Genomic DNA, 26992 nt, shown 5'->3' with positions numbered 1-26992 from the left:
TTTGAGCAATTTGCAGCAAGTTTAGCACTCTGTGATTTTTACCACTTTGTCTGTAAACAGTTCCTAGTTATTTAAACTGCGAAACAAAGAGCTTTTGCATCTTTTATTTGTCCACCCACAGAGACAGTTCAAGCTTGTGATTCCCAATAGGATTTTAAAGCACTTAGCACTTCACAGGAGGCATTTAATGGGAGTGGGTCCAATGGCCACAGACACAGCAACCCAAGTAACTCCATTTAATTCTACATTGACGTAAGCAGCACAGACAGATGTTGTGGTCAAATTCAGAAGAGCAACTATGGGAAAAGCAAAGGAACTGAAGGAAGGCTACATTCACAAGCAGCCAAGAGAAGAAGAATACCCTTACACAGCCTGGTAGTTAGGAAATGTTAATGAGAAGTGTGGTTTCAAATCCCATTATGTGGGTAAAACAGCAGCAGCCAGATCTTCCTTATGCCAGAGGAACACTTACTGCTGTGCTGCAGAGCCCTGGCTGGCAGGAATGCCATCCCCTGGGGCAAGGATAAATTCTTACCCAAAATTACATGGTGAGGTTGACCACAACCATCTAGATGAGGAACACTGTACATGTCAGTGAATTTTCTACAGGCTGAAAACATTTCAGAAAGCTCTTATCTTCCTTGTTTTTTGAATCTCAGCTGAGTATTAAATAACCATAATTACTACCTACAGTGGGTGAAAGCTTTGAAATAGTATATTGTGGGGAAAAACAGTTTTCTCTTTTTTTTTCCTTTGAGAACAAAGACCTGTTCTCATATCTAATTGCACAGATTCAGTCATCAATGCTTTCTAGAAGAGAAGCAGTAACTTTAACTCCTTAACATTGTAAACAGCTGATGTACTGCTATGACATGTTGTTAACCTTTTTTGCTCTTTGCAAGGAGGCTGAAGTCTACAAACCACAGAGAAACAGCAGTATTGCAGGGCCCACACATACCTCTCGATGCAAAAAGCTGATGATGAGTCTATTTTTTAGTTTTCCCATGTGCTGAAGTCTGGATAAAGCAAGGCTTGTCACAGTGCTTAATCAGTAGCCACCTCTTACAACAGTACTAAAAAAACGACTAATATCTGGACAACAATATCTGTGTTCATACCTCTAAGACACCTATCTAATGATACCACACTAAGCAGCTGGAAGCTAATGTTGTTGCACATTTATGCCAGTTTCTTTGCAACATATGACTTCTTTTTTATTTACAAAAACTTAAGCAAAATGAACACACAAGGTCCAGTAAAAAGGTTACAGAAAGAAACTACAGCCCAAAACACAGTTCCTGCTGTATGCATTTAAATTCCATCATTCCATAATCAGAGTAAGCTGGGGTAAGCAGAAGGAGAAGCAAACACTGTATCTTAAATGTTGTGGGGCAGCAGGACTGAAGCCTCAAAGCAAGCTTTGTTCCCGCATCATCAGCACTGCTGCTGTAATTATTTCCCAACCCACATGGCTGAGCCCTGCTACATATGATGACGGAAGCTCAGGCTTAATCAAGGCAACTCCTCCGTTCCTGCCAACTGGATTCTTGTCTTTCAGAACAACAAAGGTTTCTGACACCTCCCTTTTTCTCTCTCATGCCTACCGAAAGGTTGTGGGTGGAGGAGGAGATGAAATTACTTGTCTGCTAAGCAAAACGGCATAGCATAGGGACTGCTCCTCCCCACAAAACACATATATACTGTAGCTACTCTTCTTTTAGAGGCTCATTTGTAATTCTAACTCTCATAAAAGAATATAATACTAAGCCTTGCAAGCCTGGTTCTTCAAGTGTTTCCCTGCAGAGCCCAATTCCCTCAGTTCTTTTTCTCTTCTACCACTGAGCTAGAAGCGTCAACACTCCAAATCCTGTAGAGCACTAGAAACATGCACACAGGCCACTGCTGCTCACAGCACAGATCATAGTGTCACCCTACATATTTTCACCACAGGTTTCTTGTATATCAGAGAAATCACCAACCTTTCCTAAGCCAATCAAAAGCCAGTCACTCTTCTTTCCCCATAAAACAAGCACTAAGTCTCACTGCCGTTGTCTGAAAACCACCCATAGAAGTCCACGCTACTTCTGTCTTTAACATTCAGTTGGCCAATAGAGGCATCCTCTTGGAATGGAAGTTCCCCAGCTGTCACTGGGCTCAGCATCAATCCTGCTGCACCATTTGTTCCTTCCTGGACATCACCCAGATCGCTGTTACATCCAACAGCAATAATGGCTTCTACTATTCCTGCCTAACTGGTATGCCAAAGCAAACTGACCCCATGGAAAGGCAACCTCTCAGCACAGCATCAGATCAACTTAGCATTCAAAGAGTATTTTAAATCAGCAAAGTCAGCACTGCTACCAGAAGTGTTTCTGCTTCTCCTGTCCTCTCCTTTGCCCATTTCTATCCCCAGCCACATTGCTGTCAGGCAGGAGACAGCATGGAAGCATGACCACCAGGCCAGGGCAAGGCCAGGATTGCTTATTAAAAGGACAAAACAGCCCTAGCTGTTGCCTAGCTGACAGGCTGCATACCAAAGCTGCCCTTCCCTCTAAGCTCAGCTAGGATAGGTATAGAAGATATCCTGGTAGTCCTAGACAGCTTTATTCACCTTCTGCTGGTTAGAGTTAGTGAGAAGTATAAGGAATATAAAAATATATAGGTGGGGGAAAGAAAGTGTTTGAAGGAAAAGGGGAAAAATTATTTATACAAATAAACATTTGCTTATGTTACTTTGGTATACAACAGAGTTGGCACTAAAGAAAACAACCTTTGTGAAGAATAAGGATTCTTATTTCCTTGAAGCTTACTGCAGTTTGAAGGCATTTATTAAGTACCTAATCCTTCAAGAACATTAGGAGACAAGAATTTATATTATCAAATTGAACCTTCTTCTTCCCTTATATCCCATCAACTCTGAAGCAACTTGGGATGCAACCATTTCCAGGAGGATTTACCAACATTTTTAGGATGGCATTTAAGCAACTAACAGAAAAAACATCACAAAAACCAATACAAAAATCTACTTTTTAATGTTTCAACACTCTCTTGATGGATTAAATGCAAGGCACTTTCACCAAGTTCCTTTTGCTGATGCTGTATTCATAGGCTGATGTAGATACTATCAAGCCAAGGGCAAAGCATAAGTTACAAACAAAATTAAAATGCTACTGTGACAAACTCTGCATGGTCATGCTAACTCCTTTGTGTGTTTTGCCAGAGTGAAGAAGGCATCTGCACTCACCAGTAGGGACTGAGACTAAAAAGCAATATCATAGTCCTTGTTAAAGTCAAATACTTTTCTCTGTCTCTAATAGAAGTCAGCCTAAGGTTGCTGCAAATTGTGTCCTCTGAATGAATCTCCTGGGGAAGGAAAAAGTGCATGTGGTCAACTTCTTTTCAAGATGGATTTGGGAAAGGGCACGTTAGAGAGCTGGGCATGGCCTTCTCAAGTCTGAAGGTCTGTTGAAGTTTTTTCCCCAAAACATCAGAAAGAAATAAAAGCAGGCAGTTGATACAAGAAAAATAATTTCAGATTATTAAAATTCTCCCTTTATGTTGCTTTATATCCTGTGAATTCATGAAAATGAATTAACCTACTGAGTGACATCAACATGTGATAATGTCGACCTCATCAGGACTGCAGTGCTACTTCAGGCTATAGTTAGCACTGCTGGGAGCATTCCCTGCTGTCCATTTGGACTGAATGAGGGAGTAATTCCAAGCCCGTGCTCTGCCTCACTGTAACTGAAGCAATAAAGGCACCAACCAAGTTATAAGGCCATCAAGAGCAAAAGCCCAACAGGTCAAAGTTTTAAAGCTATCTAAATATTTGAATCCTGCTCTGTTCAAGGTATCAGCCTTCGCCCTTGGGAACAGAGAAGACTTCTTCAAAATAATTGTTTCCTTCCAAGAAAGTAACACTATGTCCATGAAAACTGACAAGCTGCTGAAGACAAGATGGGGAAATGCTACTTTCTGTAGCCTTTTGGATTACCAACTCTGTTTCAAAGCACAGCAGACAGCTGGCCGACCCTCAGGCTTGCCAAATTTTGGGGTCTAACTTCTGCTAAAACTCTGGGCTGCACAAATGCACACTGGAAAATATAAGTTCATTCTGCTAGTCAACATCTTGAACACTGACTCAGGAGCATATTAACTAGAAATAGCAACCACATCCTAAAATAGCTACATTTGTAACACAAGGAAAATAGCTTCAAGGAACCAGAGATTTCCAATGGCTATCAGGTTTTCATCCTATAAAACAGCAGTAACTAGATTTTTTTCAAAGAGACTGTTTTTAAAAGTGGAGAATTGTGTCCCCTAACATTTCTAACTCTCTCCAGAAATAAATATAAATTATTTTCAGAACAGATGATGGTGCTAGAATTCAGAAGAAAGTAAGAAATTCTGTAATAATTTAACTTGATGGGAAGGTACCATTCCACAAAGCATAATTAAGTAATAACTAATTACTAACTACATGACTACATTAATAACTGTATCTACTCCCTGTATTCAGTATAATCAGCATTAAGAAGCATTAAGTTCTGTAAATTTTGAAGATACTTAAATCGGGGAAATACTTCAATTATATATAAAGGCAGATCCTTATGAAATCTGAGAAACAAACACTAAAACTGAAGAAAGCCTCTTCATCTCTTATCTCTGTCCAGGCATGTTTACTCTCAACACTTTGTACTGTTTTCTGAGATGGGATCTAGTCTAAAACTAGCATTATACTGTGGGGAAAAAAATCCTGCACCTACAAGGCTTCATTTTTGCAAGAGGATTCAGATATCTCACTCTTAAAAAATAAAATACATCCCCATGTTTTGCACAGAGTGTGTTGCTTTTCACCTTAGACAGCTGGGGCAGAACCACAGAGACACATCATCCAAACCCTGAGGAAGAGGAGAAGGAATAATTCTGAGGATGCAGTAGCAGCTGCCATGGCTTATTTACTACTTCCCAACCTCTAGAAGAGGAGCCTGCTCCTACTCCTAATAAAATGTACAATACACCAGTGATGCTCAGTCAGTAGAAGCTGAGGGTCTTTGTGATCCACAAGCCTCGTGAGCAATTTTGAATTGGCACCAGAGTGAAGAGTTTGCAGGAAGCTGAACTGTCTGTGCTCCACAAACAATGAAGGTTGAGAAACTGAGCTTGCTAGTCCTGGCCATGTGGGATGCCCACCCCAGTTCATTCTTTGTGCTTGGGAACTCCCATAGCAGAATCAAGTGTCTTCAGGGAAGCAGATTAGCCAGGGCACAGTGAGAAGTTTTTTTCCGGCTAACAGGGCTGATACAATCCAAATTAAAGATTAATTTTATCCATAGCTCTGAAGGAGTTATAAGGGCTATTTCAGATGATGATAATTGTTGTTGTTGTTATTATTATTATTATTATTTTGGTGGTGTTTGACAAGAGCACAAAACATTCATCCAGTCTAGAAAATTCCTAAGTTAACCCAGACATTGGGTAAAATTACTAAATTATGTCATGTTAATACGGGGTTTTTCTCATTTGCACTCTAGTCAACCACTTTTTCTTTACCCTAATAAGTGCAGTTTTGAGTCCAGCTGTGACCTTAACCACAGTGCAAACCCACAGACTCTGAAAGCTGGTGGTATTGCTGTCTGTCATCCAGGAATGCTGTAGCTATTTCAAGCCACTAAGAAATTAGGCAGCATCTCTGTTGGTGTGTGCATTCATCTGGCTCTGATTTCACCTGCACAGTGCAAGAGGAGCTCAGCCAGTCACCTGTAGATGGGAAGCACTTTCCACAGAAGATAAACCTGCAGAAACCCTCATCTCTTAGCAAGCAAGAGAACACAAACATTTGAAAAAAAACCCATCATGTTTCCAAGTAATTCATATTAACTGTGCTGTGTCCTGGGGGTGATTCTTTTTCTCAATATTGCTGCTTATAATCAAGACATAAAATTTGCTTTATCTATTTGGATATAAGAACTTGAATCTAGGTTTACTCTCTCCTAACTGGGGAACTTCAGGTTCACCAGGTTGTGTCCCATATAACTCAGCAAGTTTTTTCCTGACAGTCTTTTAATGGGAACTTTCTTCTAGACAGGAAGACAAGATTCTTTCAGTATGTTTCCAATCAGCAGCACATGGAGAGCCCCAGTTCTTGTCCTGCTCATCATTAAGTGCTTTGGCACAGACAACAGAACTGCTCTCATTTTTGTACCCGAACTTCCATTTGACACATGCCTACTTTCATCATCTGCAGCTTTCCTTCAGCAGGGAAGGTACTGTCTCAAAATATTTTACATTATTTCATTTCTTATTCTTCCATCTACTCTCTTTCAAAAATACCAGCCACAATTGTGGGGCTTGAAATTGGTTTTGACATTTTTCTGGTCTGAATGTCAGCATATAAGTATCAGAAAAGGAGCAAGGAATTTTATGGAGGCTTCCTTGGTGATATAGACAAGCTATGGATAGTATAAAGCTTCAGTTCAGGAGCTTCAGACTAGCACTTAGCAGCACACATAAATTAATTAGGACTTAAATGTAGTTTTAAAATCAAACGTGTCAATGTGTTTCAGGGCCAGCACATCCACAGTCTTCTCCTCAGCTCCCAAACTTCCTCCGAATACCTGCATTTATTTACCCTTCCTCTTTACAGCTCTTCCATTGCTGGAGCTGCACAGAATAGACTGTGCTGCCGACAAGTTGAACCTGTTGCTGCAGTCCGTGAAGGTAGGCCACCACTGAAGTTTCTGCTTAGATTTTGCACTGAAATTTTAGCCCATCTCATGACGCATGAGCTACAAAACAGAGCTTATGTGACATTTCTATTGAATGGTTTACTGATTTAAAGCTGTTTAAAGACAACCTTTCAGCCATCCTGCTTTCAAAATTGAGAGCCACTGTCCAGTTGGTGGCCATTCTGATTAAATCTGGCTAAGATTTAGGGGAAAGTTGGACACCCTACAGCCTGAGCTTTCAATTCCCTCTTCAAAGAAATGCCATTGCTTTCACTAGGATGCCAAGACATTTCTCAGGACTTATACAGACACTTACTGGCATCTTTACTTTGAGTCATGGTTACAGACCTATTAAATTTGATTGTACTAATCGCTTAAATAAGTGTTGTAAATGTAGGTCCCTAGGCTATGAAGCAAAAGTAATTGGATTTCTACAACAGACTTAAGAGAAGAGCCAAGCTAAAACATGCCATCACGTTACAGGCCCTCAATGGTGAAACTTTATATTTTTACAGCAATTATAACTTTCCTGAAAGAGGAGGTAGTATGTTAAGCAGAAAAATGCAAGTATGTTTTTATAATAATACATAAACCAATGTATGGTATAGACAAGATTGACCACTTATTAAGATATCTCTGCTTACAGTTTTTTGAAACAAGGTAAAAAGAACATGGCTACTCCCTGACCATCTGAGGGTGATCAGAATTGCATTGCTAATGGAAGTGAGCGACAAGATTTTAATCTCCATGGACACAAGTTAGCTAGTCAGCTAAAAATACCATGGAATGTTTGCTTACCAGCTGAGATCTCACAAAATTAGCACGGGAAGCCTCAGACTTCTCCACCTCAGCTCACAGGGATCAGGTGCTTCATGTGGGTTGGCTGAGGAAAACCAACTGGCTGACCATGCTGCATTCAGCTTGACAAAGTAGTATATAACATTTCTATAATGCCCAGACTGCCCACTGCTCTTTTATTATATGAGTGCTGATGTTGAACTGGATTTGATCTTGCTCTTGGGGAAACAATTACCTCTCCAGTTCCAGCAACTGCTCCTACGGGAGGAGACTGTCACTCCAGAAGGCTAAACCTCCTCCTGTTTTCTTTGAACTTGAAAATGAAGAAGTGTTTTAGAAGCCACAGAAGATATATGGGGTCGTGCACTAACTGCACACTGCAAAAAAAAAAAAATCCTTCTAAAATTTTATGAAAGTCAAGACAGGATTTGGGCATTTCAATAACCAACAGACCAAGAAGGTCTTCATTAGAAGTGACCCACTGAAATCAAAGATGCACCAGAACAGAGCAGGAAACAACTGAAGCTTTCAGGCTGACAACTGACTTGGAAAACAAACATCTTTCACCTCAGTTGTTAAAAAAAAGAATAATAAACTGTTTCAACAGCCTTTTTCCTTCTATCTGCCCTGGAGGGCAATTTTACTAGCTGTCACAGCTTAACAGAATCATAACATAATTCCTTTACTAAACCCAACGGTGAATACAGCTTCTTTTTCTAAATATTTTCTTTATTTATAATAGGTGTGTCCACGGCAACCAGCAGCTCAGTTCCTGGACACAATTTACATTAGGAAGCAAAACTGCATCTGAGGATATGGTAAGGAAAAAATTATTTCTGATCTTAATCTGAACAGTGATCAGAAGAGATGGGACAATGCAGGTGTTTTCTCCATACAAAACGTAAAATAAGTTTTTTTATTTCACTTTTTTACACTATCCAGTACTAGTATATTCCATCCCCATACACTTCTCAAAGGACAGAATAGCTCCAAACATCTTATACCTGAAACATACTCTACCAAAAAAAAAAGAGTATGTTTGATTTAATAAAAATGTAAAAGTAACCTGAAGGATGGGGGGAAGATGAGATTCACAATGGAATTACCTTTCTTTTAATCAGTAAAGTACGTACTTCCCACCATTTTCCTGTCTTTAGGTTATTTATTACTACTTTGATGATACTTTCCACCACGGAATGAAAAAAAAATCAAAATAAAAAAAATCAACCCCCCAAATTTTAATAGAATATTATTTATTTTAATAGAGTATTGCATGTTGAAGATGTCCCTGCTCACTGCAGAGGGCATGGACTAGATGACCTTCAAAGATCCCTTCCAACCCAAGCCATTTTGTGACTCCACAATATCATTTTTCATGCATGGCTTCTAACTTCTTCCTTGGCTCTGCCAAGGATGTCAGTCCACGCTGTCCTTGAGACAAATGTTGGCAACAACAAATATGGAAAATTTTTTTAAGCTAAAAACCTATGAAGATTCCAGAAAATAAGTCTTCAAAATAGCTTTTTTTAAAAAAAAAAAAAACCAACAAACCAAAACCTGACAGCTGGCATGCTGTGGAATTTATTAACCACAGTCACCTCCCTGCCATCCTCTGGCCACCTGTCAATTTGTTGTAATACCTACTGCTCCTCAACACCTCCTTGCAGTGTGAGTCCTCTGGAAAAAAGGCAGATCTTTCTTTAAAATGAGGGATACCCATCACATGGGCATTTCTCATTACAATTCATAAAGGGATACAATAAATAAAAAGCAATAACAGAGCAAAAACTTAGCGTGTTGGCATGCATAGTTGGCTTCTCCAGACAAATAAAAGAATTAGAGACTTTCAGCATAGGAAAGAAAACTGGGTAATGGGAGGCCACAGATTCCCAAGTCTCCTGTTCAGACAGTTCCCTCTGCCTCTGTCACAGCAGTACAAAACCAAGGGGACCAGAAGAGAGAGGGGGTTTGCTGGCACAGATGCTTCAGGACACCTCAGCTGTAGCTTTCTACAAAGAAGGCAACCAGAACTACTGAGAACCTGCAAGTGGACATCCACAGTATTTACCTGTGTCCAAAGAACAGTACAGAACAACTTTCTCAGGTAGAACTTGTTTGGTGGTTGTGGGGTTTTTTGCCTAACTTGAGTATGTTGAAGAATACAACTATATTTAGTGCTCACAGTTTCCGTTAGAACTGGAACTTCACAAGAGCAGGTCCATTAGTGTTACATTACCAAAGCACACCTTAAGTTTTGATCCTAGGCACTTCACTGACACATATCCACACCAGTGGGACAGTGACAAGAAGGAGGAGCCCAGAAAGGTTTACACAAAGCTATGCTAAACATGGCACAATATTCTAGACGTTATCAGCTTCCTGTCAAAAGATACCACTGAAGAACAAGACTGAAAACACAGCTGGACGTGAATCAAAACATCTGGATGAAGTATTCTAGCCTGAAAAAAAAAAACACCTAGGTTTTGAGGGGGCTTTCTTGCAACTTTCTTTTGCAAACTTCTGCCCTTCACACATCTTACCTGATTACAAGTGTTAATGTCTATTCCACTTTTCAGGTATTCCACTACTTTGTCCACATTGCCGGCTCTGGCAGCTCGGAGAAAGCTTGCATTGCTGTCAGACTGCAAAAAGAGAAGAAGAAGAAAAAAAAACCTCTGGTTAGATCCTGCTTAGAAGGGAGCACAGCTTCATTACCAGTGAGAGGTTTCTGCATTTTATGCTGCAGGGGAATAAAACTGTAAAGAGAACTGACTTTGCATTATGTCTGCATTAATTAGCATACACGCACTTCAACAAGGGAATGCTGGCACAAAAGAACTGTAGACCTGTCAGAGTGAATAAAACTGCAATAATTGCAGTTTTAGCAAGAATTTAGCAAGAACCAAAGAAAAAGAAAAATCAAAAAAACAACCAACAAAACCCAAAAAAACAACAGAAGCCATAGTAACTGATATTAGCAACAGGAAAAAAATAAATGCACCAACTCACTAGTCACAGTTTTCTAGGGGTTTTGTAACATATATCTGCTCAGAACTCTGGAAAATAATGAGCCAATCCTTTTGTTGGCCATGCTACTTAAGAAAAGCATACATTGACTTTGGATTTGTACTCGGCAAAAGTTACCTGACTGCAGTGCATATTCATACACGCACACTGGTTTAACAGAGGTACACACTGGAGAAAAAAAACCAAAACAACAATATCCAAGACTAAAAAAATCCTCTGGCGATATTTTATCACCTGTGACACAGAACGGGGCATGCTAAAGGAGAAGAAAACACATCTCCCAAAAGAGGGCAGCACTGCAAGTGTCCCTAACCACAGAACAGAGCGGATGAAGGACTGAAGACGGAGGATAATGTTGTAAACACGCTCACTCCTAAACTGCCTGCATCAATACCTTGATATTTAAAGGCCCATTAGCACTTATGGGATTAAAAAAACAAACGAAAAGTCATGTCTTCATTTTTTTTTCAGCTGGGTTGTGGGATGTAATGTTCAGCAAGTGAGCATGAAATGTGTCAGCCCTGTTGCCTTTATGTATGAATATTCCATGAAATTACATTGGTTATTGGAAACCAACCCCTACTTTGATGTTTACCCACATGTGAACCCACACACAGGTAAATGGGCTCCTAATGCAACTGTGGACACCAGGAGAAAAAACAAAGTGGTGCAACAGAAGTAATGATTAAACAGAATGTGCACAGAGACAGAAACAATTTTCATACTTAAATAGAGTTGCAGTAAGTTCCAAAAAGCAGATAAATAACTGTAAAAGCCTGTTTTGTGGGGATGTGATTAGAGAGGTGAGCATGGGTGCCAGTGGACTAGCACTTGCTATTCCACTGAAACACCTCTGATGGAACAGGTTTCTCATCTTGTTTCACCTCCTTGTTAGAAACACGGGATGAAAACCATTTGTTCACATCGTGAGAATATCCAAAAAGCCTCCCATTTTCAGCTTACTAATGCTGATCCACAAAGCTATGGATTTCAGGCACCCAATCCACTTCAGTGCCTTCATTTCACCCTACTTCTCACGCTGCACTAACTCCCTTCACAATCCCTGATCCCAACCTATTTTAATCTGCAACAGACGGACGTCACCAAAATAATTCTTCTTACAACTGCGCTACATGCCAAGACAAAAATATTTCCTTCAAAATTCCTTTTGGCAAACTTCAGCAGATTTTCCACACCTTTTACTGTGAGGAAAACAGACCATCTTGCTCAACACGCAGGAGGGGGAAAGGGATGGTTGCACAGGAATTCAGGTTGACAGAACCCTTGTAGGCTTCAGTGAAGAAAAGGTTTGGGTGAGGCTTGACACAGGAGCAGATCCTGATCAGGTACTTGAAAGAGATGCCTTCTAAGGCTGAACGGTAGCTATGAGCACTGCACCTTCTCCTGGGATGCATAAATGCACATAATCCCACAAAATCATATTTTAATGTTTAAATCTCCTTGGAAAATCAACTGCCTTGGTAAAAACAATAACCAAGAACCAATCTTTGAGCATGGGGGTTAAATTCAGACACTTGTAATAAATGGGAAAAGCATCTTTGTCCTCAATTGGATGTACATTTTAACCTTATTTTTCCCTATTTTCTTCCATGCTTTATTACTTTTGCAATAATTTACCATGCCAAAACTGCAATAATCTGGCTTTATACTTTTAAAAGGTTAAGCAGGGATGATGCAACAAATCAACATCTACAACTTCTTTTTAATTAGGGATTAATCAGTCAGTGCTTGATTTTCTTTCACACAGAATAACATGAAAAGCTAAACCTGCTAAAATCTCAACTGGAGGCTCAGGTTGTAGCTAAAAGCAGATGAATATATTCTGTACATTCTGGCTAAGAAGAGACAAGCAGCCCTCTCAAAAATAGAGTCTCATTTTCTTGATTCATAGCCCTGTTATCTCAAAATGAAGTTACTGCAATTCACATGGCTTCAAGACACATCACATATCTGAATATCGATCACAATGCGGAACAAGAACTTCTTGTCTACATGAAGAGTTATTATGAATTAACTCTTCATTATGAACTCCCTGTACAGGCCCTTTTATTCCAGAAGCATCTCTTGCTGTCTGTGTTCTCACTCTGAAATAGCAGTGCTTGACTGCAAATAGAAGAGGAATAAAAAGCCCAGTGAAACACACTGAGATCTTGATGCTTCATTGAGGCGCCTTTAAAAATCCCAGGCTATATGAACTCTGCTTTTTAAATGAATTTTCTCATTATAACATGCACTGATCTCACATTAGAGCAATATGACTGTACCCATCTTTTCCTTGTCTGGCCTCTCCTTTTTCAAGATAGTTTATTGCAGACTTGTATGATGTTCTCATTTACATCAAACTTGACCACATGAATAAAAGACACCAAGCAGCAATCCCACTGCTTCAAACACAAATTGACATACAAACACCAGTAAGTGCCTCCATTGAATCCTCAAAAGTTTCAGCACTGGCTTTTAAAGCTTAGAAGTCAGGAGTGGTCAGATCTGTATTTTCTTTCCCAGTTTTGTTTGTCCACCCTAATTTTTCAGTAGATCTTCAGTAGTTTCTCCTTTTTCCCATTCTTGCAGGGTCCTTAAAAAGCATTTTTGTCAGTACTACTGCCTCAGCAATTTACTCACTTCTTTAGCATATTACAAATTCAAATCCATTTTGACAAAATTGTCTCAGTAGTCAGCAGCAGCAGTTTTCTGTAGCCTTCCTGTGCTAAGAAACCATGACTTTTGATCTGTGAGCTTCTCCAATTGATTCAGTAATCTCATGAAATATTTTGTACCCTTACATGTAGATTATTTTCAGCTGAATTCCTGACACATTTCGGTGGCACAGAAGCTGGCATATTGGTCTTTACTAGTTTGTCGACTGGTGAAGACAAACTGTCAACAAACTGTCATTTGAAGATTCTCTCTTTCCAAGAAAGAAGATAAAACCATGTAGCCAGAGTTCTTTTGCACCACATGATACTTCTCACGTCATCTGCCCCGAGATCCTTTTTAGGGGCTTCACACATGTACGCAGATCACGCTCAAAAGCAAGCACTCTACCAGTAAAGAAAAGAAAGGTTTACAAAAGAAGGTAGTGTCTTAGGCAACTACCAGCACCCATGTGAACATGGGGAGAGGCACAGCATGTGGGAAGTTCCAATGTTCACGTGTTAATGTGCAAAGTCTCAGCTGGCATCTACATGTCACCCCCAGTTCAGGTCAAGCAGGATTCCGGATCACTTTGTTTACATGTGGCAGCTATGGCTGAGCAATCTACTCAATATACTAGTAACACACTCTAAGAACAAGGTACGAAGGACTGAAGAACACTCAGCTGATATCTAAGGACAAGGTATGAAGGACTGAAGAACACCCAGCTGATATTTTATAGTATGGGACAAACTCACAACCTGTGCTCTTCACCTTTTTCTAATGTACTACTTTCAGGCATCCAAACTGTTCTATGGAAAATGCACCACTAACAGTAACTAACATCTGACAACTCCATAGAGGATTTTTCTTCTCACTACAATTGGGATTCAATCTGGACTATTTACTTGCAGTTCTACAGATACCAGGTGTTGATCAAAGAAAAGAACAAGTCACTGTAAAAATTAAAAAAAAAACAACAAACAACACACACAAAAAACCAAGCTTTTTTAAAAGGTCTGTTTGCAATGCAATTATAATCCATGCCATAGATTTGTGAGGAATATTTGGTATTATTGAACCTTATAAAAAGTTCCTATCTTTTAACTTAACATTTCTTCTTTAACTTTTGACTAGACCAGTGGAAGAAGCTCCCCAGGGCAGTGGTCACAGCACCAAGGCTGCCTGACTTTAAGATGCATTTGGACGATGCTCTCAGGCACATGGTGTAAGTCTTGGGGTGCCCTACCCAGGGACAGGAGTTGGACTCGATGATCCTGATCAGTCCCCTTCCGACTCAGCATATTCTATGATTGTATGATAAATAATCTCAGTCAGAAATGAGAATTTTCAGAGTACCATCAACTAATAGACACTGGGAAAAAACTGGTATAACCTTAACTGCTCTCACAGCAGAATGCAAATCTGTTCTTTATAAGTAACTAGTTTTTTGACATTGGATAAGAAAATGCAAGAAATTAACAAGTGAATATATGACTTTTTAAAAAATTACTGAGAGGCTGTGGATTTAACTTTGTTTTTGCTAATTGCAATGCCAGAATTTTGCCTGAATTTGAAACATATAGGTCAGGGAATCCCAGTTTTTAAACCATATATGGAGATGAGCATTTTATTCAAATAGTCAGAAACCTTCCCTTCTGCTTCCTCTGTTCCCACTCTGGTTGCCTTTCCTGTCTCAGAGCATCCCACAGCACTTTCTCCACACAGCACACGCCTGCTTCTCAAAGGCATTTCACAGAGATGTGCAAAAATAAACAGTGATGTGGTGTGTTGCAATCATACACTGCGCCAAACTCAGAGGTATTTCTCCACCTATTCAAATTTGCTGGTGAAACCCAGCTTCATGCTTAAGAAACAAAGACTGGTGGAGTAGGAGGCTTCAAAAGACATCTTTCATAATAACATTATCCAATACATCCAAATTCTTGTTTGAAATCACGTCTATCATAAAATTATTCCTGCAGGTTGGCTTTTTTTTCTCCTCTCTCAAAATAAGGTGAATAACCCCAGCTTGTCCATAATCACAACTATCTCTGTGGGAGATGGGAGCCTAGCAACAAGCCTTACTGAACAATTTTCATCTGTTAAATACATTTTATTAATTCAATGACAGCAAAACTAGCATTCAAAACTGATGTATAATAATCAAATGGCAGTGTTGCATCTTAATTCCACATTTTTGGTTTGTATGTGTATTAAAGTGTGTGTCTGAATACCAATAACCCTTTTAAACTTACTTGTCAAGCAATGGCTCTGGGACACACTGCTCTGATTTTACGGTGAAAATGTATTTCGCTATAACTTCTGAAGAGGCTGTCCCTGATCAGGGGGTTAGCAAAACATGCAATTCACTTGCATGCTTTATATAAATCAAACAATTAAAACCATTAGCACTTAGAACAACTTTCATGCTAAATCAAATCCTGCATTATTACTGCAGATAACATAAGCATTAAGGCAGAATTAGTAGATCCTGCAGGGTTATCTGACAGTGCTAATGTCATTTATAAACTTCAGAGTTGTGAGGTAGTGCTTGTTCAACAGCAGTTTCTATAGTTAGCAAAATGCTGATGGCTTGTTAACCTTTCTTCTTCATTAGAAAGCCCTTAATTGAGTGGTGGCTCATCCTGCTAATATGCTGAGGTAGTACCTGGAGCTGAGAATTCAGCTCACTGCAGAAAGGAAGTTGCATAATCTAAACTCAGGTTTTTGTGGCTTCTTGATGCTTTTCTATACTTAAAAGATGCCAGGGCAAAAATGACAGATAGCACACACGTTCCATTAAGGAGCCATCCCTTCTAGAGTGTCAATTTATGCTCCTACCCTTGAGACAACCACGAAATTTTGTCCCAGTTGGCTTAGTTGTTCTCTGATTTCAGAAACCATCTGCTCAAAACCAGCCATCGTTTAATTGGGTGCAACTCTGAAAGCGGCACAGATGAGGTGTTACCATCACCCAGCTCATCTGTCACGTAGGTATTTTTTGCCAGTGCTGCAGCTTTTTCCATATCCAGCATTCAAACGGAAAAGCTGGGGCTTCAAAAGGTTCTGTTCACCTTGCCAGCTAGCTTTTCACCAGCTTACATTTTTCTCTTTTGTATTCTGAATTTTTTATTTTTTTTTTAACTGAGCTGAAAGTGCTGCTGATCTCCAAAGAGATCAAAGAGATCCAAATGGTGATTTTGTGACCTGCAAGCTTAAGATGCAGCTAGGACTGCCAGAAGGTTTGGTTGGTTGTTTTTTAAATTAAATTACCACAGCAGAGCCTCAGCCTGCAGTTCTGATGTGAATGCCACAACGTCAGCTAAATCTTACATTTGCAAAGGCACAGGCTCAGTCATCTAACACTGGTAAATGAGTTAAATGAGATAATAACAGTTATAATGGAAACATGTTTTCCCAGCCTTTAATGAAATAATATTCATCTCCTGTAAGAAAAGAAACACAACGGTGCTTTATTTTTCAAGCCCTTTCCTTTGCTTACCAAAATGTATGTTTTCCTCCCTCTAATTTACTGGAAGACACAAAGACAGATTAAATTGTAGATCTTAAAGATATTTCAGTATCTAAGTTACTGGATGAACGACGTGCCCGATTTTCTTATTTCATTGTCAGAAAAGTCTTTTTATCACACAGCTTTTCCCATTCCAGCATGTATGAGCATTTCAGAGCTAATTCATCCTGCTACCTTTGGTTGTACAGAATTTGTTACTAAATAGTTGCACTGAAAAGCTCACAATTCTAAAATAGAAGTCTTAACTAAACAAATATCTCTTTCTCATAATCTAAAGCGTCTGCTTATCCAGGAAAAAGACATAGCCGATGTCAGAGCAGAACCACCTTTTTTTAAAAAAGAAATTAGAAGCTGAATTATAGGAACTATTAAGAGTGAAGAGAAAGCCAAGACTTCAGAGACAAGAGATCACTAGCAAGTTAAATATTCTCTACCAAAATGTAGCTAACAGCATGTAGCAATTAATTATTTTAATCTCAGCGTTTTTTCTCTCTAGGCTGATGATGATGGTTGTAAATCAGAAAATAAAAAAAAAATCTTTTAAGTACATATTATGCACCTGAATAATTTAAGGTCCTTTGAGTATTTAGGCCAATTAATCACAGAATGTTTTGAAGGAGATGGAGAAGTTGGCACCACTTGAGTTGCCCTCACTATAACACTGCATACAGTATGGAGCTGGGCCCACAGTTTGGCATAAAGACTATTGGTATTTCCAGGGAGAAGTACTGGGTAGTAACAAGACTGTGAAATAGCCACAAGAAAATAAAAAGCCTTTGGGCAACACACTGTATATGATCCAGGATTAAAACATTCAGTGATTTCAAATCAAAACTAGTTTGCCCGTATTTAAACACAGAAAATGGTTGTCTGACACAGAAACACGTGGTAGAGTTGGCTGGATTCAGAAGTGACCTCTTCACTATATCCTGTGTTCCTCAGAATGAACATTCTCTCATTATATCTACTAAGGGGTATGTAGGACTCAAAATTACACAGTGTCAAAGTAGGTGAGAAGACTAACGTTGTTTGTGGTTCTTGTAAGTCCCAGTAAAAACTTGTTTGTGTTAGACAAAGAGGCTGCAACCCAAAGGAGGTACAGTGTGTAAAAATACTCCAGACCAGAGTTTCTATGTTAAATGAACTTCTTTAGTATGAATGGACATGGAAAGAACCATTGCAAGAGAGAAGCTAAGAAAAACAAAACTAGGTGGAGGAATGTGTTATGTTTTGTGCATATTAGAAAAATAACCAATTTATTACAATACAATATTTAATAACTGTTGAATTGAAATGCTTCTTTCAGAAAGTTCAGTAATTACATATGACAGTTTTGTAATAGTTTCATCTCTTAGTGTGAAAACTGTTCTCAGAAAGCTGAATTTGATATTTAGAAAGTTTGTTATTGTTGTTACGCTACCTCAAAAAGCATATATTTGTGAGCAATGCAAGGAGGACCAAACTATGCCAAGCTAACAGCTTTATCTGAGTACCAGTTCCTGCTATAACATTGCTGCAGACAGACACACTGAAAGTTTTTACCTGATTGTGGACACTAGTAATTTTTTACTAATGGAAAAGCCAGGCTTCATCTATTCTACCTTTTGATATTGATGGGAAAATTCCCAAGTACTTGTAAGGGATGACTTTCATTTTATGATGGTCTCTTTCAACCCCTTTGACAAATTCATCCTTGAAATTCCAGAGCTTGCAGAGCACCAGCCATCCAGCCACTCTTTTCTTTCCACTGGAATGTACATGTTTAATCAGCTTTGCTTTGTTTTTAACAAGGACAAGAATGGAGATGATAAAGGGCTACGTTTGGCTAAACACTTCAGCCTATGCTTAATTTTTACCACATCTTTAGGTCCAACTGACCTCAAACTGAACAGGTTTAGGTTCTTTGATAAAGGATGGATTTAAATACACACTTCACTATGTTCCTGAGTTTGGGCCAATATTAGCAAACACAGCAGCAAAAGAGGAAGAGAAAACTAATGTAAAATCAACCCTTGCTTGAGCCAAGAAGCAAATGGTTTCTATAAACCCTTTATGCTACTCAGCTGCCACAGACATCTGTAGGTGTCCTCCCACTACATTCATTAATTTAACATACTGGACTTGCTCCCAGCTGACTTCTACTATGTCAATGAAGGATTTGTAAGAACTGAGGCAAAACTGCTTCATTTTCTATGAAAAAGAATAGAATAAAAGTATTTTGCCCAGCTGCATGTTCCTTCCAAATACAGCATTTGAAATTATAGATGTTATTTTAAACCATACTGGTTTAAAAATACAAAGGCACATCAATAACAGGGTTCTAATCCAGAACAGCAGTTCAGTACTAGCTGAACTTCAGGCACATGTAATCCCTGATGTCCCACTGAGCTATTCGTGTTCTCAAAACCAAACTTTTTGGTATAGGTCACAGCTTGGAGACCATGTGTGCAAGTCTGAAGTGTATCCATCAGTGTGAATCTAAAAAACAGAATCTCAAAAGTACCTGGAAAACAAAGCTTGGATTTTTTTAAAAAGAAAAAAAACAAAAAACACACACAATAAGCCAAAGCCCAAAGGATCTGGGTTTAAAGACTGAAAGCTTTTACCATAGTCTGAGTTTTGACAAAAACTAAAAAAACCTACTTGTATTTTACTAATTGTTTAATGGGAAAGTCTCCTGTGCTGGAATTTGAGTAAAAGCATCATTTAGTCATTTCCTGAAACAACAAGGGTTCAGGATATATTCATATAAACCATTGGATCAGCCTTAGTTCTTCTTTGTGGCACACACATTTACTGATATGGAACCAAGATTTCCACTAAAGGAATTGAATCATTTTAAAGAATGGGAAAATATTTATGATCACCTGGAGACCATATATTCAGATTTGAGGCATTAGGAACAACTTTAGAACTTGGCAGGCATTCAAATGTTTTCCATGGCAAGTTTCCATTACTAATGATGTTCCTAAACAGAGAGGTAATAATGCTAGAACACCATTCCAAGCACATGTAGCAGAATAACTTAACAAAAGCCTAGCCCATAAGTGAAGTTTGACAGACTCTTGACAGATAAATCTATCACTCTTGCTAATTTTTATCTCCTTCCATCCCTTGCCTTACCATCAAAGGGACATTTTCTAATAAATGTGCTGACACCACCATTGCTAAACAGTTTTACTTGCCTAAATACTAGTACCCAACTCCCCACTGATTCAAACTTACTGGTCCCATAAACAGGAAAAAATTAATTTGTTACCCTTTGAGATGGACTAAAATAGATGCAAACAAAGGGGGTGTTACTGGAGTGCAGCAGTTTCTAATTCAGTGCCAGTTCCAGCCAGCAAGACTCACAATAAAGACCTTACTTGTCCAGAAAGGTAAAATAGATACTAAAGTAATACATGAAGAATTCTTAAGTTTTTCCACTGTGGAAAGAAACCAGGTTTCATCTAGGAGTTGGGTTTTTTTGTTAGGATTCATGCAAGTAATATCATACCCAGCACAGATAATTTCCTTTTCTCTCTTCACATTAGTTTATCTTATTAATCAACTGAGGAGTTACACTTGAAGCATTTTTAAACCATGCAAAACCCTTCTCTTCATGAACTGCAACGTTTGCTGTTGTATATGGGTCATTATATTAAGCACCCATTGTTTCCCCTTACTTCCCAGCTGAACATTACCTACAAAAATAAAACTCCTGTAATCCTGGGCCTAAGTTTCCAGCAATTCAGCCCTGGGCAGTAGAGAGGAACCAGCTTCATATAACTTCACCTGTATAAAAGCTACACCTCTAATTCAAGGTATTTTCTCATCTGAGATGTCTTTGTTTCAGCACATAAGAAAAAAATAATTGAATCTATAACACAGGATTATTAAATACTTGGATTATTTTTTTTAATGCTGCTATTTCAACTATGAGCACAGTATTAAAATTTGACTCCCCATTTGAGGAAGTTATTTGGCATCATTGAGACAATTCCAGATAGTCAAACCAATACCTTCCTGATTTCTTCAACAAGATGGACCTCACACAGCAGGCTGTGGTTGATTTTAGCTTAGAAAATATTAGATTAGGCAAAGCAATTTAGCCACTTGAGTTGGCTGAATACCAACTGAGTTATGCTGAGCCTTGTATCTTGTACAAGAGTCACAGAGTCATCACATTCAGCTTGATGGATGCCCTTCCTCATAAACCAGCAAGCTGTATAGAAGCATAGGAAATGTATAGCTAATATTGTGCTGGACACTGTATTCCTGTTTGGGGGAAAAAAGCAAAATACTATTTTTCCCTTTCAGGACAAAATTTTGCTGGCATTTCTAATTTGCAGACATCTTTTTGATTTATTTTAAGCTTTTCATAAGGAATCCCAATAATAAATGCATACAATGAGATATAATAATAATAACAACAACAATAATAAATAACACAATTCAGTTTCTTCAGAAAATACAGGAATTTTCCTTTTTTACAGCAATTTTTTCCAATTTTCTAATTTTTTCCAGTAATCCTCCAAGTACTGTAACATTTGAATCAAGACAAATACTGCAAAGCAACTTTGTCAGTCCCTGCCAGAGCCATATAAAGCTGAGATCTTATGACTGAATGTATCAAAGACATTATCAGAGTGCCTGATCTCTGCCTGCTATGAAAAGCTGACTGAAAACTATCCAGGGAAAGAAAAAAAAAAAAAGGGAAAAAAAAAAAATCTCTCAAAGATCACATGCTGCTGGAATTGGCTGGCTCCTGCCTCCTCAGAGCCCTGACCTTATGCAGAAGGGCAGCCTGGGGACTGCACAGCCAGAGAGAATTGTTTCAGCGTTTGCTTATTTGTGTCACATGGAACCTCCAGACCTTTGCTAACAGCTTCAGGCCACTGGCCTTAAGGACAACACTGTCACACCTGGTGAAACCCCCACAGCCAGCAATGAAAATGGGCCTGTCCTCCCTGCCCCCTGTTTGCATCATCCCTCCCCCTGACTTCACATTGGCCATCAGAAATGCTGGAGCTCATTTGTTAGTTCAACCAAAAACTGCTTGGTGGGAAGGAAAAAAAACCCAAAGTCTGAAAGCTCAAAGACATAGTTTAATTCCATGTTTCAGCTCAAAGAAACCTGTATTTCTAAAGACCTGGCCCAACTGCATTGTCACTGAAATAAGCAGTAGAGCTGGGCCAGAAAATTTCAGCCATAAAACTTCCTAGCACAAAACCAAGACAGCATAAAGATTATTTTCTAGGACAAAGCAGGACTTCTTGTGAGCCTTTGGCCTTCTCTTCCCTTAGGAACGCTGTAACACATCTCAGCTACATTTTCTATAATGCTATAATGCACTGCAGTAATTCATGGAAGCATAAAGTGTAATATTGACCTGAGAACAATTTCATTTTAGACATAATATTTGGACATTATCAACATTAAGGGTTTTCTGATCTTCCTGCTCTGCCAGAAGTTTTGACACTACCTCTTTTCTTTGCCAACTATGAATAAAATAATCATTTAATAGTGAAATTTCTGGGGGTGGGGGGGGGGAGGGGAGAGGGGGGCACTTCATTCGCCATAGAGATTATACAAGTTTTCTTCTGTATTATTTTCTTCAGGTTTGTAGAGCAAAAGATGGCATCACCCTTACAATCACTCAATCACTGCCTGTGTGTCTAAACCCACTGGTTCCACTCACTGTAACCCTCATCTGCCTAAAGATCTGCAGGGCTCTGTTTCTGCTACAACCACAGAAAACAGCTTCATGGACTGGACAGACAACAGATTAAAAAAATGTCACTGAGTTCAAGTTTTGAGAATGATGGATGCAGGATCATTGATAGCAGCCGTGTAAACTGGGGTCATTATTCCATCCATTCACTGGCAGGATTTGTTCCACTAATGGTGTTCTCTCACCATGTACCTCAACCTCTTGGTAGCTGGCAATACTTTGAAGGGACTGCACAGCTTAATGACAGCTGCTTTTTAATTACAGTCACAAACAGTAAAAGCAAATCTTGAACGTGGACACATTGAGCAGATCTCTTAATATTGCAAACTACTGAGTAAGATTCAGGCTGAGCAGAGAGATCTTTTTCAAATCTAACATGCAAAACCCTCATCTTTATTTCTCCCTTGGATTCCTGGCTCTTGCCAGCCAAGACTTACCAGGGCTTCAGGATCTTTACTTTCTTCACTGTTGCATCCATAATAATCAGGGGTTTTATCCAAATCCTGTATGTTCCCTTGTGTTCTTAAACCCTTCTCTGAATGACAAGCCTGGCAAATCGGTGCATTGCCCATAGCCCTTCTTCTGCTCACTCCCACCAGCAGGATGGCCCTCACTCCACAGAGGGTTCCTGGCACTCCTGTTGGACAGCCAGGAGGAGGATCCCGCCCGGGCTCTGCTCCCCGGCCACTCGTGCCAGGCTCCCTTCCCCGAGCCCTTCGGTGTCACAGAGAACCCGAAACCCCAGCAGCTGCAGGCAGCAACCATGTCCAATTCAGGCACTGCCCAGCTATTTTTACACCTACCAGGCCAGCTATGCATGTCAATGGGGTTGGGGTGGGCTGGCTGGGGGGTGGGAGCAACTCCCAGCGCAGCACCTTCACGTCCTGCTGCGTGAGACGCCTCGAGACGAGAGGGTTACTGAGCTTCCCTCCAGGGTGGTTGGGCTGTTTTCCTCCCACTCTCGGTCCCGCTGTGTTGACATAAAGCTCTACACTGCAGAATGTTGGGAATGCCTTCCGAATTTCTGGCTCAAAAAGAGGATTAACGCAAAACGAGGCAAAATGGATGAGTGACAGATTTCGCGGCCATTTCATTCCTGTGATTCACGTGGTATTTCATGTTCATGCAGATAGTAACTGCGATGGGCTTTGCTTTGAAATTGATGGATCCCCTGGGTGTGATTTCAGAGGAGCTCAGATGTATCCAAAACGGACAACCTCTGATGCTAGATCACTCTTATCTATGTCATTGTCTGATCTTGCTTTGGGGTTTTTTTTATTGATGTTTTGGTTTAGGGTTGTTTTGTGTTTCTTTTTTCAGCTAGCACAGTAATTATTAAGAACAAACAAAGCAAGCAAATAACCCACCAACACTGATAATAAGGACATTCCCTCTAGGTGTGAGTGAGTTATCATAATTGCACTCAGTGGGATAAAAATAATGTTGAGGCCTGCGCTTTGGAATCCACCCATTATCCTTAGAAGAGGCCCACCGCAGAATTTAAACAAACAAACACTGAAAAAACCCCAACAAACCAAAAAACACGAATCCAAACCTTATAAAGTTAGCTGAGAAATAATTAGCAGTTTTCAAATGCTTCAGGAACAGCAGAGGGTGACAGAGGCTGTCTGCAGGTAACAGAGTTCCATAGAACAGAAACACTTGCCAGCCCACGAGTGGAGCTGAGCAGGTATTTGAAGAAGGAAGCCCCAAATTCCTCAGAAACAGAGTGATCCTGAGAGAATTGTAACATGTAGCCAACGCTTTTCTCCGTGGGGTTTCAAACTATTGCCAGTGCTGCCCTACACTCCAGCAGGCAGCTGCTGTCCTTAGAGTCTTATCAATTCCTACCCCGCTCCCCTTCACAGCAGAGCCAGCTACAATCAGTGAGAGCAAGCTGTCCCCAGCCCCCTTTCAGGAGTATTGATCAGTGAAGGGCTCTCTTTTGTGTTAATTACCATGAGGTAGGTTTAAATAATTTTTCCTTGACTGATTAAGGCTTCAGGCTGGGACCACTCAGCTCCCTGGAAAAACCTCAGGCACTGTGATGTGTAACGAGCATGAATACATGCTGGGTAGATGCACACACAAAATAAATTAATTAAGCTTTTGGTATAACAACATCAGGTTGTTATAAAATAACAGTTATAAAAATAGTTATAAAACTATAGTTTTAAACTATAGTTATAAAAATAGTAGTTATAAAAATAGTAGTTTTAGTTATAAAAATAAAAAGATGCAAGAAGGAACCCCACCGAATGCTTGACTTGACCAACATTCACATAACCAAGGTTCCAAATAAACAAGAACTAAAAATCCTTGGATAGAGCAATCTATTACATGTGAAATGAACTTACTAGGAAACACAGAACAGAGTGAAACAAAGCATCAGCTCAGGGGGAAAGGGTGGCAAAACCCAAGAAGCATGCATTCCTTTGGAATAATGCTTGCAGAAAGCAACAATCTGTGTAGACATCTGCTGGAGAGCAATGGATAAGCTTTCTGCCAATGCCTTTTAACAATATTACTGTTGTTTGTCCAAAAGATTCAAAGTCATTAGGGCAAATTACTCAGCAAGTAAACATGTTCATGTTCTGCCAGACTTAGTTAGGACACCATATTCTCACAAAGTATATGTTTTATGATGCAGGATGCAAAGCCTTTGTGGTTGCAGCATCTTTTTATGTTCCCATGCTCTTTTTTCTGTTGCTGTTTGGGCTGCAAACCCATCCCATCAGGCAGCAGTGAAGAAACTCAAACACAAAGACATGGCTTTCAGGCATGAAACTCACACCCAGTGTCCCAGTCCTCTTGGAACAGAAAAGTCAGAGCCTGCTCTGTCTTACACCACCAAAACTGCTCTGAAGCCCACAACCTCATGTCTCTTCATGGGGAGCAGAACCTTTTTTAACAACTTCCAGTGGGTAATTAATCAAATTATTTTTTTTTTCCCATGCTTTAACACACCTTCTACTCCTCAGCAGCACAACAGACCTTTCTGCAACACTAACTCCAAACCTGAATTACTCCCTTAACTAGAAAACCTTCAGAAGCGCTTTGAAGTGCTTGGTAAGAAAGAGGGCAGAGCATCTTGAACACTACCCTGAAGGGTTGGTGCTAGGACAACAAGTAGCTGAGTGAGAGGGGATCCCTCTTGTCCTCAAATATTGATGCTGTAGGAGAAACATGAGAGGAACTCAGTAGCCCAGAAACCCACCTTTTTGCTCCAGCCTATGCCATGCACTCACACTTTAACCATGTGTGCAACCCTCCTGCTCTTGTGGGGACAAAAAGAAAATCACATTGTGCTTCATTCTGAGTGTTTTGTTTGCATCAGTACTTGTGTTAAGTACAAACTGGTTCTTTCCTCTTGGCAGGTTTTCCCCAAAGTTCCCCTCTTAAAACATCAAAGATAATTCCATCAGGATTTTCATTTTTAAAGTGAAACATTCTGGTAATGTCATTCTGTCAGAAATCCAGTTCTACCCACTCTGCCTTCCTGAGTCCAATCCAAGTTACCTGCACAACTGTCTTTGTCCTTGGCCAACAAATAAACTTCTGAGTTTGAGTTTTCACGTATGGAAATCTGTTTGACACTGTGAAAATGGGGAATAATTCTGGTACTAGTAAGATCAACCAAGGGATTGCCCTAGTTCATTTGTTGAAAATTGCCACAAAACTACTCTGCTTCACCACCATTTCAGAGCACCCTTCTTTCTCCTGGCATCATTCTTAGCACTGTGGTAGCTCCTTATAACTCTTTCATTAGCTATTGCTAGGGGGAGAATTCCATCCTTATGGGGATTTTCTCTAGGCAACTTTTGTTGTCCTTCTCCTGTAAACTTTTTGACTTTTGTACTCCCAAATTAAAACACAAAGTGATCAGAACACAGACCAGTGAATTCACTTCCTTGGTGGAGACTATTACTACTATAATGGGCCCTCTGCAAACAATATAGAGCCATATCAAGGCTACAATCACCTGCCTTCTCTGTTTCACATCATGCTATAGGCTTTGGGAAACATTCTAGTTCCATCACCTGGACCCTTTCTAAGCCTGCAGTAGTTCTGGTGATCAGCTTGGCAGCTGCACAAAGCCAGTACAGACACCACCAGGCAAAGCCCTCAGCAGACTGCTGGGATTTGCATCTTGCAAGATCTTTTCCATTAAGGACAACAACACATTCCTTCACATTTCATGCAACCAGCCACTAAGCACATTTGCAGAAGTCTTATTTTGTTCTATTTGTTACATCTTTAAACAGTTTTCCTAGACATGACGTTTAGAAGAGATACAGCTGTGGATAAAATTAAATACAGTTGAGTAACAATATTCATTTTTAAACTTGACCAGAATGCCCCCACGTTGTTTTGTGACAGAAATGAGGTCTAGCATGTTCTATAATGCCTGTATAGCATCAGACATTTGAGAAATATTTTTTCTCAGATATGTACCTGGCTCAGTTTAAATGTTAGCATGAGACAGCTTCTGACAAAACAACTACCAGCTCCTTCAGCCAGCAAACACCA

General features: G+C 39.7%; 1 protein-coding gene across 9 annotated transcripts in view; it reads right to left on the bottom strand.

Annotated features, from left to right (window-relative positions):
• ANK2 (ankyrin 2) overlaps nt 1-26992 on the bottom strand; it is a 179733-nt gene that overhangs the window by 129275 nt on the left and 23466 nt on the right. For 8 of the 9 annotated variants that reach the window (XM_051617958.1, XM_051617959.1, XM_051617960.1 and 5 more), the window contains exons 1-2: nt 22900-23052; nt 10070-10171 (exon numbers count right to left, since the gene is read on the bottom strand). In XM_051617958.1, the coding sequence (XP_051473918.1) occupies nt 10070-10171; nt 22900-23034 (237 nt within the window). In that variant the 5' untranslated portion in view covers nt 23035-23052. Of the gene's footprint in view, nt 1-10069; nt 10172-22899; nt 23053-26992 lie in introns of those variants that run through there. The other variant, XM_051617957.1, reaches the window with a different exon arrangement.

This window comes from Apus apus, chromosome 4 (genome assembly GCF_020740795.1).
Source record: "Apus apus isolate bApuApu2 chromosome 4, bApuApu2.pri.cur, whole genome shotgun sequence".
Lineage (NCBI taxonomy): Eukaryota > Metazoa > Chordata > Aves > Apodiformes > Apodidae > Apus > Apus apus.
Note: the sequence above shows the minus strand (reverse complement) of the source record. Positions and strands in the feature narration are given on the sequence as shown.